The 18560-nt window shown below is 43.0% G+C and overlaps 1 protein-coding gene across 1 annotated transcript; it reads right to left on the reverse strand.

The window, feature by feature from the left end:
• Positions 1–281: 281 nt before the first annotated feature.
• FMR1NB (FMR1 neighbor) lies at positions 282–15604 on the reverse strand. Its single transcript, XM_041000043.1, has 6 exons — positions 15280–15604; positions 8474–8584; positions 5717–5857; positions 3882–3978; positions 1832–1974; positions 282–298 (listed from the first exon to the last, which is right to left on the reverse strand). The coding sequence occupies exons 1-6, from the start codon at positions 15602–15604 to the stop codon at positions 282–284; spliced, it is 834 nt and encodes a 277-aa protein (XP_040855977.1).
• Between the last annotated feature and the right edge of the window lie 2956 nt (positions 15605–18560).

Here is an 18560-nt window from a genome sequence, read left to right on the forward strand (position 1 = left end):
CACACTTGAGGTGAATAACAGCATGAAACCTTTCTCATTTTGTACCAGCAAAAATAAATATTGACAAACTAAGCCAAATTACAAAATTCATATCACCAGTTAGAGTCTGAAATGCCACCAGTGTTTTACACACAATTTTTATAATTTTGCAAGAATTATTTTTTTAAGGAAAGGATCCTGGTTTGATGCACTATAAGGTTTATTTAGTATTTTGAGGTATACATGACCAAATTAAGTGGGAAATTTGGAAATCCCACTGTTCTGGACCACTTGCATTCATCTCAGTGGTGAAATAAAGCTGCAAGAGAAAAGTAAAATGGGTTAAGCATTTCAAAGAACTAGTATACATACATTACACTTTTTCATATAACAAAATGCACACAATTTTCAAGTTTTTTGTATTTGTCATAATTAAGCATTTTCAGCATGGCAGTGCATCATCTTAACATCCCCATGAGGCATACACATAAACAGTTTTTGGGAAAATAAAGTTAGCTTCCATGCCCCAATGACTAGCTCACAAAAACGCGTTTTATTAAACTAGTTATAATATGCACATGTGTGCACACACAGGTTTTGCATAACATGTATAAAAGAATATTCCATAAACTTCATGGAAAATGGAATTAAAAGATGTCTATTTTGATAAAAAACATTTTGAAAAACATGTATAGTTCTTTCATAATATGTATTTTCAAAGAAATTTATGAAGATTCTTCATACAAGGTAATAACACATTGTATGAATAATACACATGCATTAAAAACTTACGCATTACCATAGCTAAGCAATACATATGTTATCAGTTATATCCACGTTTTATGCATAATACCTTACGTAAGGATTATCTTTCATTTCTCTTGAGACAATTCCTTTTTCCTACCCATCAGTTTAATTTCATTCCACATCGCGGGGAGGCAAGGTTCGGGGAAACCAAGGAGCTGGCCCATCCCTCCACCGTAAATAATGACAACATTGAGACCAGTCGGAGTCACCTGACACTAAATTCAGTGATGTACTATTCCGCTCTTCCAGTTCCCTGCAACTGAGGCTAGGAATTAACATCTCAAATTGGAGTGGTGCATTACCATTTCAAAAGCATTCACAAAGCTGCATCGTTTAAAGTTTAAACTACACGAAAAATCTCCAATGATGACATTAAGGAGCTGATTAGTAAACGTGCTTAGTGCTGGAGACATCACTACGTGACCCTCTTTTCTCACCAACAATGTTATTCTTAGTTACTAGCCTTTCATAATTACTTCAGAAGGAGACAACTCATGCCAAGGCTATGGGATTTGTAAGTCTCTTTAACTGAAGCCAAGGTGTGTGAAGCCTGGTGTGTGATTTCAGAACCCTTCTTTCAAACCTCTTCCCACACTGCAATGTGTAGGTCTGGGGAGTAGGTCCTAGTAGTTAAGAGCAACAACTAAGACAGGATTTTACCCCAGGTCCGTCAGATTCCTGAGGCAATGCTTCTTTCCCTGGATATACCGTGTGATACAAACACATACTGGAGATTACAGACATCACTGCTTAGCAAGGGAGCTCAGCAGTCAAAGCAGGCCGATTTCACTTTTCCCTTCCCTCTAAAGGCCTTAACTACTTCTTTGATACAATATGGCACTTAAACAAATTGGCATTTGCCTTGTCCATTTTCTACCATGCAAACACCCCTAATGATAATACACTATTTCAGAAGCTGACTTCACTCTGGGCCAAACCTAAGTACAGTAGAAATGATCAGTCAAACCAAGGTGAAAAGTGGAACTCTAAAATTAACAAGAATCAGAGATTAAGCTCTTCAACATTATATCCTATTGTCAGTTACCTTTAGTTTCTGGGTCACTTTCACCATTTTCCTCATCCATTGCCTCCTCCATCCTTGCGATATCACTTTTAATTTTGATTTTCGGTTTCTTAAACACTTGTAAAAGACCACTATTTTTCTTTCGTAATGGATTGGTCCACCCGCTGCAATATGAAAAATTTAAGTGAAGCCTTATTTCTCAACAGTGATATAATAACAATGGGGGCTTGGAGGAAATGGATATTTGCAGAGAATTCTTTATGCTTACCCACTTGATGTAATAATGCTAGAAAATAACAGAACTGGCTCATTCATGTTATCGTGACCATCATTGTTGTTCAGTTTACAGTTATTTTTATCATCGGATCCTCCACCACAGTAAAGTCCTCCTACTTCTCTCCATTCCCATCAGTGGTGCACATCCTTCACCACCTGCTTCATACATCATCTTGCTTAACAAGCCTTCCTTTTCACTTCTAATCTACAAGGAGTCATCCTTCCATAAATGTTGAAATTGAACCAAACTCGTTCACATTACATTCACATTTACAATTTTCTTTTTTTAAAAGATTTATTTATTTATTTACTGTATAATCAGATATAGAGAGGAGGAGAGACAGAGAGGAAGACCTTCTATCTGATGATTCACTCCCCAAGTGACTGCAACAGCCAGTGCTGAGCCAATCAGAAGCCGGGAGGCAGGAACCTCTTCCGGGTCTCCCATCTGTGTGCAGGATCCCAAGGCTTTGGGCCGTCCTAGACTGCTTTCCCAGACCACAGGCAGGGAGGCGGATGGGAAGCAGGATTTCCAGGATCAGAACCTCTCTCTCTCTTTCTCTTTCTCTCTCTCTCTCTTTCCCTCCCTCTCTCCAACTCTGTCTTTGAAATAATTCTTTTAAAAAAGAGTAAATTTCAGACCATCATATTAGCACTACACTGATACTTTATATAAGGTTACAAGAAGGTTTGGCACAATAGCCCAATAGCTAAAGTCCTCAGTTTGCATGCACCAGGATACCATGTGGCCACAGGTTCCTATCACAGCTGCTCCTCTTCCCTTCCAGCTCCTTGCTTGTGGCCTGGGGAAGCAGTAGAGATCGGCCAAAGCCTCGGGACCCAGCACGTGTGGGAGACCTGGAAGAGGCTCTTGGCTCCTGGCTTCGGATCGGTTCAGTTCTGGCCATTATGGCCACTTGGGAAGTGAATCATCGGATGGGACATCTCTGTCTCTCTGCTCTCTGTAAATCTGACTTTCCAATTAAAAAATAAATAAATCTTAAAAAAAAAAAAAGAATGAATCAGCCTATGGGGAAAAAAAAAGATTATAAGAAGAAAAGCATTACAAACTGGCTTGAGGACATTCCATGTATTTAAGACCGAGTGGTTGGTACTCGCTTCGGCAGCACATATACTAAAAGACCAAGTGGTTGATGACTACTACAACCCAATGGCAGGGGCTGGTATAGTGGCTCAATGTGCTATCCTCCATTTTGCAGTGCCAGCATCCCATATATATGCTGATTTGTGTCCTGGCTGCTTCACTTCTGGTCCAGTTCTCTGCTTAAGACCTGGGAAAGCATCAGAGGATAGCCCAAGTCCTTTGTGCCCTGTACCCATGTCAGCTCAGCTTCGGCCATTGCAGCTAACTTGAGGAATGAACCAGAAGATGGAATATCTATTTTTCCTTCTCCCTATAAATCTGCCTTTCCAATAAAATAAAAACAGTCTTTAAAGAAGAAATAGAAGGTGAATCTGAGGAGCTAACACCGTAGAGGAATCCTGCTTTGTCCTCCCTAGTCACTCCCACTGTGCACATTTTCAGCTTGCTGGTTTATTTTTCAATCTAATTGGAGGTTTCTTTCATGTAGTAATATATGTACACTGTGCAAGAGGTAATTTGAATCTGTGGAAAGGTAAAATCACATGCATATTTTTAACCAAACCACCTTATTTTTAACAAAAGGAACCCAAACAAAGTCCTTGAGTTTTGTGAAGCACATGAACAAATGTGTCTACACAGAACTACGCATGTACACTCAGAAAGCAGCAATAAAAGTTGATGCTTGCCTACCTCCTCTGGAAAAGAGAGCAGCACAAGATGGGCAGGATTCCCAGGCTAATCATGGTGATCACGCTGACCCCAAACATCCGCAGCACCTGTGTAGGCTCTGTTGGGTTAATCACATCCTGTTACTTTGAGGACTTCAACAAAAACAAAGAAATCAAGTCTGAGTTATCAAGCCTTTTTTTTAAATTACTAGTTAGTAAAGTAAAATGAGGAGGGATTCCTCTATGATACATAAATATCTGTTACTCTATAAATAGCAGTTTATCAAATCTTCCTTAAATACGAAAGTTGTATTTCCAATATATGCTACCCCAATAGAAGTGTTAACTGAAGCTGCATTCTTACTAACAGATTATTTCAAGGGCTAGTGTTGTGGCACAGCAGGCTAAAATTACCACCTGCAATGTTAACACCCCTCATGAGCTCTGGTTCAAGTCTTAGCTGCCCCACTTCAAATCCACCTTTCTGCTAAAACGCCTAAAACACCTTTGAGGCCCGGATGGAGTTCCAGGCTCCTGACTTCCCTCTGGTCCAATCCCAATGGCTGTTATAGCCATTTGGGAAGTGAACAAATAGATGGAAAAATCTTTCTCTCTCTCTCTCTCTGTCTCTCCCTCTCTGTGTCCTTCTCTCTAATTCTACCTTTCAAACAAATCTTTGTAAAAACCAGATTATTATAGTGCATGGTATGTATTTTTTCCTGTGGTTCTAATTGTGTTTTTTCCTCAGCCATGTTGTAAATCCTAAAGCACTCAAGGAACAAATTAATCTGTTAGCAATGAACTCGGTAAAGAAATGATTCCTTAAACATTTACTTAAAATTACAAAACATTAAATTAAACCAAAAAATGAGAATTTGCAGGTTAATAAGCATATTTCAGTCTTACATTCATTGGGAAATGTATTCTGACATCCTTGGGGAATTGCAAGTCACAGTTCAATTTCTTTTTTCATCAACAAGAACAAAATGTCTCTTCACACGTAATAAAAAGACCCAAATAATGAATGCATTACAAAGCACCATGTGACAGTGTTAAAACTGTAATGTAATATTCATAATCAGATTTGGGCTTCCTTTATTAATATTAGATGTTCAACAAAGAGCTATAAATGGAAAAAGGACTGCAATAATGTAAGATATTGTTTTACAGGCATCCTTTTTATAATATTTGTTAGTGTTTAACACATCATGCTACCAAGTGGTAACATCCCCACCACCCAAATAAAGGTTGCAAAAACAGATGGTTTAGTTCCCAAAACTGACAAAAATCCCTAAGATAAAAACCAGTCTATTCTTACCAGATAACACCTTATTTATCCAATCATATTACCACAGTTCTCTGTATCCTTGAACCTAGTATATAAAGGAATTATTCACCCTGGACCTTTGGGTCTTCAGTATGAAAGTTCATATGCCATGTTAAACTATACTCAAATCAATATGTTTTCCTCTTGTTTAACCTATCCTTCGATGATACAGGCAGGTGGCCTGTCATGAGGAGCAGGGAAGAAATCACCTCCTTTTCCGTCCTCACAGCATATAATCCCGGGCGTGGAGGATAAAACTCACAGAGCCTGGAACTTCTAAGACAAAAGACAGAGGGGACTAAAGCAGAGGAAAAAGACTTTGAACTGGCACAGTCAGCCACCTCCAAGCCAAGCAGAACCTGTTCATACATCTTGGCCATGTCACCATTTTCTCAGGTCAGCACTGCTCTAAGGCCGCGAACCCCTGCAAGTGGGAGACTGGAGGATAAAATGCAATTTTAGGCAACTGTGGCCCTTTTGTTTTCAATTTTTACAATAGAAATAAAACAAATGGAAGAGGATGTACTTACTATCTCTCAACGGAGCATAGCATCTTAAGTTGGTGATCCTGGATGACGAGAAGCAACATTTATATCTCAAACATTCACTCTCTTTGAGATCCTTCTGCCTAGTGCAAGGCTTGACCACCTGCTTCTCCTTCACTGTGCATGCTTTCCAAAGCAGAAATTCAGGAAAGAGAATTAGTGCCACTAATGAACACATTTCCTATTAAACAAGTACTACAATATAAAATTTTAGAAAAAACAACATTTAAGGTGGCACATTAAAATTTAAATCATAAGGGCACGGAGAGGGGTTGGGGGAATCCCAGAGCCTATGAAACTGTGTCACATAATGCAACATAATAAAAAAAATTTAAATCATATACAGAAATAATGTTGAATGAGGGAAAAGAAAAGCTAAACAACACAACAGCATTTAATAGCTGTTTAAATATTTCCAATTCTTAAACTGCAGAAAAACATTAACTTTTTGGTTTTTGTTGCTGCTTTAAATTTATTTATTATTTTATTGGAAAGGCAGATATAGAGAGGAGGAGAGACAGAGAGGAAGATCTTCCGTTCAATGATTCACTCCCCAAGTGACCGCAATGGCGATCCGAAGCCAGGAGCCAGGAACTTCTTTCCGGGTCTCCCATGCGGGTGCAGGGTCCCAAGGCTTTGGGCCGTCCTCAACTGCTTTCCCAGGCCACAAGCAGGGAGCTGCATGGGAAGTGAAGCTGCTGGGATTAGAACCGACACCCATATGGGATCCCGGGCGCGTCAAGGGGAGGACCTTAACCATTACCTTATTGCTCCGGGCCAAAACATTAAGTTTTAATAGATCATTGATAAGGCAGTTTTAGAAATCATGAGAAGTAGTGGCAAAATAAACACAGAGGGAATTCAAGAATAAACCAAATTTCCTTCAAACTAACACTTTGTTAAAATGATGCCACGGATATTCTCTAACTTAATTTGAGTAAGCTACAGAAACTGAATGCATTAATGAGAATGAATGTAACTAAGATTGCTCTGGTTTCCTGCTAGAGCAAAGTAAGTGACACAATTGATGCTGACCTATTTCTGTTAACACTTACATTGGCACTACAATCTGGTTTAATAGACCTCAAGCTTTGATTCTGTAATTTGAATAAGCAATTATTTATTGTGTGAACACCGAGATGAATTCAATTTCAACAAATGTGTATGCATCTGAATGTACAGATATGTTGTAACATTTGCAAGGTTGAACAAGTGTTTCTAAAAATATTCTCCTTTATATGAGAAACAAACAACTAAAAAGGCCAATAGAAGATTTTTTCTTAAAAAAAAAAACACGATATCTCTTATGGTCAGAAATGATTCCTTTCAACCTCTTACATAATTAACTGTAGACTTCATAAAGATTTATTTATTTTTATTTGAAGGGTAGATTTACAGAGAAGAGGGAGAGACAGATCTTCCATCCACTGGTTCACTCCCCAAATTGCCTCAATAGCCAGAGGTGAACTGATCTAAAGCCAGGAGCCAGGAGATTCTTCTAGATCTACCATATGTTCACAAGGTTCCAAGGACTTGGGCTGTCTTCCACTACTTTCCAAGTCCAGCCTGCTTCAGCCTGGCCATTGTGGCCCCTCTGGGAAGTGAACCAGCAGATGGAATCGCAAATCTTTCTCTCTCTCTCTCTCTCTCCCTTCCTTCCTCTCTCTTTCTCTCCCTCCCTTCTTGCCTCCCTCTCTGCCTCCTTCCCTCTCTTCTCTCTCTCTGCCTTCCCACTGCCCCATAACTATGACTTTCAAATAAATAAATCTGATTTTAAAACATTCAAAGACTAGATGACTTAAAAGATTAGATGATATAATATTCAAATTCCCTGATGTTAGTCTTCTGCAAGTTTACACTTGAATTGTAGCTGATAAACTTTATGCTAAATGTTAATATTTAGATTCAAATTATTAAAAATTTTGAAAACAATTTTAACTTCAGATTATTGTTGCTAATGTTTAAGTGGCAAGAGTGCTTATTTTTGGGCCTGGCGCGGTGGCGAGGTGGTTAAGGGTCCTCGCCTTGCACACCCGGGATCCCATATGGACGCCGGTTCTAATCCCGGCAGCCCCACTTCCCATCCAGCTCCCTGCCTGTGGCCCAGGAAAGCAGTCGAGGACGGCCCAAAGCTTTGGGACCCTGCACCCGCGTGGGAGACCCGGTAGAGGCTCCTGGCTTCGGATCGGCATAGCATCGGCCGTTGTGCTCACTAGGGGAGTGAATCATCAGACGGAAGATCTTCCTCTCTGTCTCTCCTCTCTGTATATCCGCCTTTTCAATAAAAAGAAAATAAATCTTAACAAAAAAAAAAGAGTGCTTATTTTCAACTACAGAGAAGAGGAAATAAATTCATCAAAAATTTCACATCTGACAAACCTGTAGTTATGCTTTTCAAGGAATACTATATATACCTATATACACATATACATATATTACCTGTATATATAAAATATATGCAGTGTATGTAAATATGCTTGGTATATAAATATATATGTGTGTGTCTATATAGTATAAGCATTTAATTACCATCTCATAAATTGGAATCCATGTAACTCAGATGTTTCTATTAAAACGAAACAGTTTAATTTTGTTGGGAAAGCCTGTTATTTCATGCAATTGGTTTTGACTCATCTTACACTGATAGCTATACTACTTTGCCTCCTAGATATTTAATTACTGTTTTGAAAACAATGATATTGGCAGGGCAGGGCTGGAGGTGGATGTCAAACAAGAACTTACTTGTTGGAAAGAAAAAACGTGATAGAGAGTCCCACATGGATTGCTCTCCCAGAGTTTGATCAGTATTGTTCTGCAGGATAGTCTCATCGTAAGATCCAGAATTTGAGCCTCCTTAAAAGAAATGACACGATCAGTACCAACATATAACACATCCATCACTTTCCAAAACCCTTTGATGGCAATTGTCACTGTTTAAGAAAGCAACGCGGTGGCTGCAAAAGAACACAGTAACTCCTAAACTAAAGGAAATTTATAAAATGGAAGATACAGAATTCAAAATAAAGACTTCAGGGAAACAACACAATTCTAGAGAATACAAGCAGATTAAACAAATAAGGAAATCAATGAATGACATGAATACAATATTACTAAAGAGATAGAAATGAAGAAGAACCAACTAGAATTTTGGAGATAAAACTTTGAATCAGAATTAAAAAAAAAATAGCTAGATCTTCAACAGTCAAAAGACTGTTGAAATAACTCAATCAAAATAAAATAGAGAAAGTGATTTTAAAGAATAAAGTCTATGTGAAATATGAGATATCTTTACATGAACAAAATTATAATATTATAGGTATTCCTAAAATGGAAGAAAAAGAAAAGGCATTTAAAAGCTGATCAATAGAATTATAGCTGAAATTTGCCCACAACTTGCAAAACATGAGATCATCCAGATAGTTGTTGGGTGAAATGAAACTCAGAGAGGGGACGGTGTAATAGATCAACTGGCTAATCCTCTGCCTACAAGGACTGGCATCCCATATGAACACCACCAGCTCATGTCCTGGCTGCTCCACTCCCAATTCAGCTCCCTGCTTGTAACTTGGGAAAGATGTGCAAGACGGCCCAAAGCCTTGGGATCCTGCACCCACGTGGGAGACCCAGAAGAGTCTCCTGGTTCCTGGCTTCGAATCAACTCAGCTCTTGCTGTTGCGGCCATTTGGGGAGTAAATCATTGGACAAAAGATCTTTCAGTTTCTCCTTGCTCAGTAAATCTGCCTTTCCAATAAAAATAAACAAACAAAAAGGAAGCTCGGAGAACCTAGGAAGACTCGACCAAAAAGAGTCTTCACCAAGGCATATTGTACTTAAATTGTGAATAGTTACGTAAAATGAAAGAATTTTAAGGACAGTAAGAGAGAAGTGCCAAGTTATGTACAAAGGAAAACAAATTAGACTAATAACACACTTCTCAACAGAAACCCTACAGGTAATAAGAGTCTGGGATAATACATTCTGAGTCTTAAAAGAAAGAAGAGCTATCCTTTAAAAGGGAAGGAAATAAGGTAGTTTTCAGATAAGCAGAAACTGGGAGAATTCACCACCACCAGACCAGCCTTGTAAGAAATTCTGAAGGGAGTCCTGTTCTGAAGGGAAGTACACATCATAAAAACAAACACCACCAAATTCACTAACAGGGCAGTCATAATTAGCATCCAATCAATAAAATGACAGGTGTGACTTCTTGTCTATCTATACTAACTTTGAATATAAATGAGTTAAATCCTCAAGCCAAAAGACTCAGTTTTGGATGAATGAATAAAAACCTAGATTCCACTATATGCTGCCTATAAGAAACTCACTTTTCAAACATGTACCTACACTGAAAGAGAAGAGCCAGGGAGAGATTAGCAAGCAAACAGAAACCAAAATGAGCAGCAATAGTTATCCTGATATCAGATAAAATGGACTTTAAATCAAAAACTGTACAGTCAAATGATATTTATTTTGGAAAGACCAGATTCAGCAAAAAGATGTAACAAACATAAATACACACAGCCAATGCATACACACATATATAAAACATGCTATCAAGCAAATAGACTTAACAGATATTTATAAGACATTCACGCAACAACTACCAAACTCATGTTCTTCTTATCAGCACATGAACGTTTTCCAGGATAGCTCATATATTGGGTCACATATCAAGCCTCAATAAATTTAAAAAACTGAAATTATATCATGTACATTCTTGTATCATAAAGTGATAAAACTAGAATGAACAGCAATGAAACACTCATAAAAATGTAGAAATTAAACATACTACTAAGTGATCAATGAGTCACTGAAGAAATTTAAAAAATCAAAAATTTTCTTGAAATAAATGAAAGTAAAATGCAATATATCAAAACTTGCAGGATATTGCAATAGCAGTATTAACAGGGAAGCTTACAATATTAAGTGATTATATTAAATAAGAGATATGTCTCAAATCAAAGATTTAATAATGCATGTCAAAGATTTAGAAAGATAAAAACAAACCAAAACCCAAACCAACAGAAGAAAAATAAAATTAAAACTAAAAAGAATAGCAAAGATCAACAAAACAAATAATTAGTTTAAGATATAAAAAACAGATAGATCTCCAGCTGTTGCGGCCATTCAGGAAGTGAATGGGCATGGAACATCTCTCTGTCTCTCCTTTTCTCTGAAAATCTGTTTTTGAAATAAAAACAAATAAATCTTAAAAAAAAAAAAGAAGAAGAAGAAACGAAGCAAAAAAGAAACGCCTGTGTGTGTCAGTATTGTTGAAATTATAGGTTCGGAAAATTTGTAGAACTTTGTCATTTCATTGGTTAAGACTATTATTCTATGTTACTTTTAATATTGTATGATTGTGTTAATATTTGGTGTATATGTGTGAAATTATCTTTTTTCTATTTAATTATCATTTAGATTCTTTGCTTATCTTCCCACTACATGGCAGTCTTTTTGCTCTTTATTAAATTTATTTTGCAAAGCAGTGAGTTTTTTTAGTTTAATGTAAACTTATACTATCCTGAAAACAAAAAAAATGGGAGGAAAATGGGGGAAGGAAAAAGAAATAGCATCATATTATTAGAATTATATAGTCAAACTATATTGAATCTCCTAAAATCTAAGTTAAAATTTAAGAGTCCTAAAAATTTTAAAAATTAAAAAATAATGTCAGAACACATATATATGAATTTCCACACTACCCACCACAAAGCTACAATAGTGAAGATATGGTACTCTCATGGGGACAGACAGACTGATAGAACAGATTTGATAGTGAAATAAATCCATACACTGAAAGTCACTTGATTATTATAAAAGTGCCAAAAATACTTAATAGACAATAAGCAATCTTCAACAAATGGTGCTGTGATAACTAGATGTCCATTTGCAAAAGAATGATGTTAGATCCACAAAACATATCACATACCAAACTTAACTCAAAATGGATTAATAACCCACATATAATAGCTAAAATGGTAAAACCATAGGAACAATCTTTATGTCCTTGGATTTATAATCAGTTTTATATATGGCAACAAAAGCATAAGCAACTAAAAAGTGTATAAGTTAGATTTTCTCAGAATTAGGCACTTTTGACATAAAATATCTGATAAAGAAATAAAAATGACAATGTTCAGAATGGGAAGGAACATTTGAAAATCGTGTATCTGGTAGTTAGCATTACTCAGTATATAAAGATGTATAATTCAACAATAAAACCCAAAGAAACTATTTTTAAAAAATCAAAAGATTTGAAAAGACAGTTCTTCAAATATATAGAAATGGTTAACAGGCTCATGCAACAATATCATTAGTCATTAGGGAAATATAAATCAAAATTACAAAATACAATCCACACCCACTAAAATGGCTAAAATTGAAAAGGGATAGATAGCAAAGGCTGGTGAAATTTGGATTTGCCCACTTTCCATGGAAACGTCAAATGGTTCAGCCAATTTGGGAAACAATCTGGGATTTTCTGAAAAACTCAATAGAGAGGTCCCATGTGAGCTAATGATTCCATTCCTGGAGAACTGAAAATATTCAAGAAGTTGCACATAGCTTTTCAGAGCAGCATTGTTCACAAAAGTTCCAAAGTGGAAAGAACCTAAATTGAGTAAATTTCATAAACTGGTCATAAAATAGTCACACGACACTCATTCAATCCCAAAATGGAATGAAACACTTTATGGACTGAGAGAATGGCAGTATCTGAAAAATGGGCATAATTTTTTTAAAAGCACAGAGACAAAGAAACCCAGCCAGTTGGTCTCTAAATGCCTCCAACAGCCAGATTCGGCAAGACAGAAGCCAGGGACCAGGAGTGCAGTCCAGGAGAGCAGGAACTCAAATCCGTAAGCCACCAACCGTTGCCTTCCAAGGCTGTGAAGAATCCGTATGGCAACGTCTAGAGCATTGCCAAAACACAGCGCCCCATTTGGATCTGGGGTGAAGGCATCCAGTCCCCACCAGTAGGTCAAGTGGCTTTTTAAAAAAAATTTATTTATTTGGGGCCATCACGGTGGCTCAAAAGGATAGGTTAACTACCCACACTGCAGGCATCCTATATGAGAAACTAACTGATGGTGCCCCAGCTGCTCCACTTCCCATCCAGCTCCCTGCTTATTGGCTGGAAAAGCAGTGAAGGACAGCCCAAGTCTTTGAGCCCCTGCAGCCCCAGGAGACCAGGAAGAAGCTCCTGGCTTTGGATTAGCTCAGTTCCGGATGTTGTAGCCTTTGGGGGATGAATCAGTAGCAGATAGCTCCCTGTGTCTCTCTGTAAATCTACCTTTCCAAAATAACAAGTAAATCTGAAAAAAAAAAGCAGTAGATGGAAAATCTTTTAATACATGTATTTATTTTTATTTGAAAGGCATATTCGGGACCCAGCGCAATGGGCAAATTCTCACTTTGCAAGCGCCGAGATCTTACATAAACAAGGGGCTGGATGGGAGGTGAGGCAGTTGGCACAGGACCTTTTGCCCTTATGTGAAGCCGGGGGTGGGGGGGGTACGGGGAGAGGACTGCTGTGGGGGGCAAGGGTGAGTGTGGAGGGAGCAGAGGAAGTGGGGGGAGACGCAGAGAGGAGGCAGGCTGGCCTGGGCTTGTGGGGGGAAGGGTGCTGGTGGGGTTAGGGGTTCCAGTTGCAGGCAGGCGAGGACACTGATAGGAGGTGTTGGGGCAGAGGGTGGTTATGGGGGAGGGGGATTGGGGAGCCAGTGGGGCTGAGGGTCAGAGAGAGGGCTTTCTGGGGTAGAGGGGATTGGGAGAAGGGGCTGGAGGATCAGATTTGGGGAGCGGGCAGGGGACTACGCGTGCGAACAACCAAGCCTTGGCTTTGCTCCCTTGGGGCCCTGTGCCATGCTCTCTCCTGGTGACCTTCCAGGCTGGCGCATCTCTTGCCCTAGCAGAGGCCTTTCTGTCCCTCCTTCAGTCTTGCAAGTCTTTCTGTCACCTTTTCAGCAATGCCTGTTCTTTAACAACTCTAATCCCCCTTCAAAAACGCCTCCCTCCCTTGAGTTTCCCCCACTCTCCCAACCTCAGTTCTCCCAGAAAATACTTCCCTCCCGCATCTTTTTTTTTTTTAGGTGAACTTGACATAATGTAAAATTACAATTCGCAGAATGTGGTGTGTTTAAATATTTTATATCCATTTCCTCTTCCAGATGTAAAATATTTTTTAATTGCTCCAAAGTAAAACTTGTCTGGTGTCACAGTAGTTGTCCTTCTCCTAACCACCTCCCCTCCCACTGGTTTCCCCCCCTCCACCTCCCCCAACTCGTCTCTCCTCCTCCCACTCCCCCCTCCGCCTCCCCTCCCCTCCCCCACCCCTGCTTTCCCCCTCCCCTCCCCTCCCCCTCTCCCCCCTCCCCCGCTTCCCCCTCCGCTTTCCCTCCCCTCCCCCGCTTTCCCCCTCCGCTTTCCCTCCCCGCCTCCCCTAACACCTCCCCCCGTTTTCTCCCTCCCCCGCCTCCCCCGCTTTCTCCCTCCCCCGCTTTCCCCCTCTGCCTCCCCTCCCCCTCTCCCCCCTCTTCACCGGCACCCTCCCGCACTGCCCATGTCCCCTCCCCCTCTCCCCCTCTCCCCCTCTCCGCCTCCCCCCCCCCTCTCCCCCTCCGCCTCCCCTCCCCCTCTGCCTCCCCTCCCCTGCTTTCCCCCTCCGCCTCCCCTCCCCTGCTTTCCCCCTCTTCCTCTCCTCCCCCTCCCCTCCCCGCCTCCCCTCTCCCGCTTCCCCCCCCCACTTTCCCCCTCCGGAGGGGCCCCCCTCCTCCCAGGGCCCTCCCTCTAACCCCGGCCCCCTTCCTCATCCCCCCTTGCACAGGCGTCCTCCCCCTCACCAGTGGCCTCCCCTCCCTTCCCTCCGGTGTCCTCCCTTCCCCCAGCCTCCTCTCACACCCACAGCCTTCTCCTCACCGCCCGCATCCCCTCCCACCTGCGTCCCCCCTCTGACCCCTCCCTCCCCTCCTCCTGGTGTCCTCCCCCCATCTGCGTCCTCCCCCTCACTTGAGCCTCCCCTTCACCGGCACCCTCCCGCACTGCCCACCTCCCCTCCCCCGGGTGTCCTCTGCCTCACTGCCCACATCACCTCCCTCATGTGTCCTTCCCCTCACTGGCATCCTTCCCCTCACCCGGCCTCCCCCTCCTCACCGGGTCTTCCCCTGACTGAGCCTCGCCCCCCCCCCACGGGTCCTCGTCCTCACTGGCGTCCTCGATCCTCACCGGGCCTCCCCACTGACCGCTGTCCTCCCCCTCGCCGGCCTCACCACACCCGGCGTCCTCCCCCTCACCAGGCCTGCCCTCACTGGGCCGCCCCTCGACCGGCGCCCTCCCTTCACCAGCACTTCCCCCCTCACCGGCGTTGTCCTCCCCACCGGCCCTTTCCTCCTCCGGGCCTCCTCCTGACTGGCGTCCTCCCCCTTACTCGGCCTCCTCCCCCCATCGGGCCTTCCCGGGTGTCTTCCCCCTCACCGACATCTTGGCCCTCACCAGGCCTCCCCCTGACCAGCGTCCTCCCCTCAGCCGGGGCTGATGCGGGGACTCACCAGTCCTGAGATAGTAGCCCAGAACCAGAAAGGCCCAGAGGACCAGAGTCAGCATCCGGAACCGCCTGCGAGCCCACAGCCCGGCCACAGGCTGCTGCTGCTGCTGCTGCTGCTGCTGGGCCTCAGGGTGGGCCGCACGCAGGGGTGTCTGCCAGGCACCCTGAGGCAGGGCCGCAGTCTTCGTCCTGCTTGTGGCTCTCTGGGCCCCTTGGGCCGGGACCTGGACATCGCGGTCCGCGTCAGAAGCCCCCAGCTTCGAGCGGGCGCCACGCGAGGCACGCTTAGATCGCAGCCTCTCCTTCAGAGGCTTGGCCTCTGAAGGCATGGCTCAGCCTGGTTCCCTAAGCCGCCGCCTCACTGCGCACTGTCGCCTCGCTACCTCACGCTCCTTTGTCCCAGAAGCCCTGGCGCGGCGTGCTTTCTAGAAGCCCTTGGCAGGTTGACGCGCTCTTCCCGTGCAAACTCTCGCGAGACTTGAGTCAGGTTCTCTTGACGCCTTCTGGTTCATTCCACGTTCTCCACGCCCCCTCCCCCCCCCCCCCCCCCACCCCCCGCCCCCCCCGCCACCCCCCCACCCCCCGCCACCCCCGCCACCCCCCCCCCGCCTGTCTTGTAGGCTCGTATCCCCACGCAAAGCCTGACCAGTTTAGACGCTTGATAAATTAATGAGGCTTGAGGCCTGCACCATTAACATAACTGCTTCCTGACAAAAGGGAGTACCGAATTTAGACTGTAGCCTTGGCCGGGAATTTCTTGCCATGTTCACTAAACTAGCCAGCAACGAAATGTACCTAGTTCAATGTGAATGTTAATGAACGCAAACTAAGCCATCGGCTCCTCCACCACAAGAGCCACGGGCGCTTTGTGAGCGCCATCTTGGGCAGCGCCTTGCCTTGGTGGCAGAAAGTGCTCGGTGGCCACAAAGTCCCGCTCATTGCCTTGGGTTAGGCATACCCGCTGACTCGATTACAGAGAGCAATGCTTCCATTAGGAAGCTACCGCACTCCGGGATGTAAGTGGTGTGGATGACTGTGCTGTCATCCTATTCTTACTATGTTCTGGTCTTCCGAAAGTTTTCTAATAATTTTATTGTATTGTCTTTGCTAGTTTTAATCACATTCCATATGGGTAAGAAGGATAAGGTTTCAAATTCAAATGATTCTTTAAATGTGACTTGCTCTCTCTTTTGCAATTTCTCCATCTCTCGTCTATAAATATCATTCTTTAGTTTTTAAGGATGTGTCACCAAAAAAAAACTTACTACCCTTTTATCTCTTTAAACTAAAACTGATATTTTAAAAAGATTTATTTATTTTTATTTGAAAAGCAGATTTTACAGAGAGACAAGACACGATAGAGAAGAGCCCCCTTCGGCTAATTCACTTATCGAATGGCCACAACAGCCAGAGCTCAGCCGAGCCGAAGCCAGGATCCAGGAGCTTCCTCCAGGTCTCCCACACTGGTGCGGGGTCATAAGCAGTTGGGCCGTCCTCAACTGCTTTCCCAGTCACAAGCAGGGAGCTGGATGGGCTGCAAATCAGTGCCTGTGTGGCATGCTGGTTTAGCCTGCTATGTCATGGCACCAGATCCCTTTTTATCTTAACAAAAAAAGCCTCAGTTTTTCAAAAACATATTTGACTAAAAAAATGTCCACAAAATGATTAATAGCTTTGGTTTATTTGAAAGGCAAAACAATGGAGAGGGCAATTGTGTGTGCATGAGTACGTGCTCGGGTGCGTGTGCGCGCGCACGCACACACACATACACACACACACACACACTAAAGATCTTTCATCTACTAGTTCATGTTCCAGAAAGCTGTGATGGCCCGGTCTGCAGCAGGCTGAAGCCAAAAACCTCTGGACCTCTGTGCCTCCCATGTGGCCGGCAGGGCCTCAAGCACTTTGGCCATCATCTGCTGTTCCCTCCTGTGCATCAGCAGGGAGCTGGATCAGAAGCAGAGCTGCTTCAAACCGGATGCCAGTGTTTCAAGCAGTGTCTTGTAACTTATTTTTAATATTGTTTACATAGCTGGGATGCATGTAGGTCCATGTGGGCCTCTAATTAGTGCGGGGAGGGCCAGGTGTGGAGAAGGTGGGTGTAACATAGTTTTTTTTTTTTCCCTGCATTCACAGGGAAGGAAGGGAAGAGGGCTGCTCCTCGCTGTCAAACTGTATCAGCACTAGGAAGTGGGAGACAGGCCATTGATGACACTCTAGAGACCTTGATGTGAGGAACAGTGTTGTGAGGGTGTTACTTGAGTAATTTCAATAGCCCTGAGGTGTCAATTTCACTGCTTTAGGGGTGAGAAATTCTTCCAAGGTTTACCAGGTGACAGTCCACCTTAGTGCAGCCACAGTCCCAGGAGCAAGCTGTAACTTTGACCAGGAGAATTGTCCAACCTGTTCTGCTTTCCATTCTCTGAAGAGCTGTTGGCATCTCCAGCTGGTCTAGATGAGCTGGCTGTCGTCATGGCCCCCATGTGCATCTGGACATGCTGTCCACTGCACAGGTATCAGCAACCGAGGAATCCCAGTCCAGACACATGAATGCCAATGTCAGACCACATATCCTGTGATTTTCCCTGTGTCTGCAGTCTGAGTCGGGGAGTTCTCTAAGAAACCTTGACTGGGGTGCCCTCAGACTTGACTCATGTGAGTCAGCTAATGCAGGGTTAGGTTTGGTCTGTCTCTTGCATCAGGCAATGCATATACCAGTGGATGCAGCTTGGTCAGTTCAACCTCAACCCCATCTCTCACATGAACTGATGTGTTGTGACCCATCCCAGTCAGTCCACCACAGACTCAGGTACCACAGCCTAGTTAGGGCAACCCCCAATAATTCCCACCAGGCTCATACCCAGCCCCGGTTTGTGTGTATGCCACACTCTGCTGCAGCCTATCCCAGCTCATCCACATCTCAATCAGCTATTGTGAATAACCACAGGTGCTGCAAACGGTGTCTTAACATGCAGTGCCACAACTTCATCCCCAATAGCTTTTGAACTTATTTATCGGTTTACTTTTCCTGCAACACCTAACACTTAACAATGATCAGGATCCATCACCTTGGGCAACATGGTGATGCTTTTTGCTAGTTTGCCTGCTACAAAGAAGTGAGTTCTAATTTAGTGTCTAAAAAAAAAATTCTATGGGCAACATTGTGGTATATAGGAAGTTCAACCGCTGCTTGCAAACTCTGGCATCCCATATGGGTACTGATTCGAGTTTTGGATGCTCCACTTCTGATCCAGCTCCCCATTAATGTGCCTGGTAAGGTAG

This window comes from Ochotona curzoniae, unplaced genomic scaffold (genome assembly GCF_017591425.1).
Source record: "Ochotona curzoniae isolate NIBS_2020 unplaced genomic scaffold, NIBS_Ocur_1.0 scaffold_1852, whole genome shotgun sequence".
NCBI lineage: Eukaryota > Metazoa > Chordata > Mammalia > Lagomorpha > Ochotonidae > Ochotona > Ochotona curzoniae.

Bases quoted from the DNA above. Each gene is read 5' to 3' on its own strand.
- FMR1NB (XM_041000043.1), bottom strand. From the start codon at position 15,604: ATGCCTTCAGAGGCCAAGCCTCTGAAGGAGAGGCTGCGATCTAAGCGT. The intron at 8,585-15,279 runs GTGAGTCCCCGC...ATTTCTTTTAAG, and splicing joins GGGCTACTATCTCAGGACTG to GAGGCTCAAATTCTGGATCT. The intron at 3,979-5,716 runs GTAAGTACATCC...TTAACCCAACAG, and splicing joins CTATGCTCCGTTGAGAGATA to AGCCTACACAGGTGCTGCGG.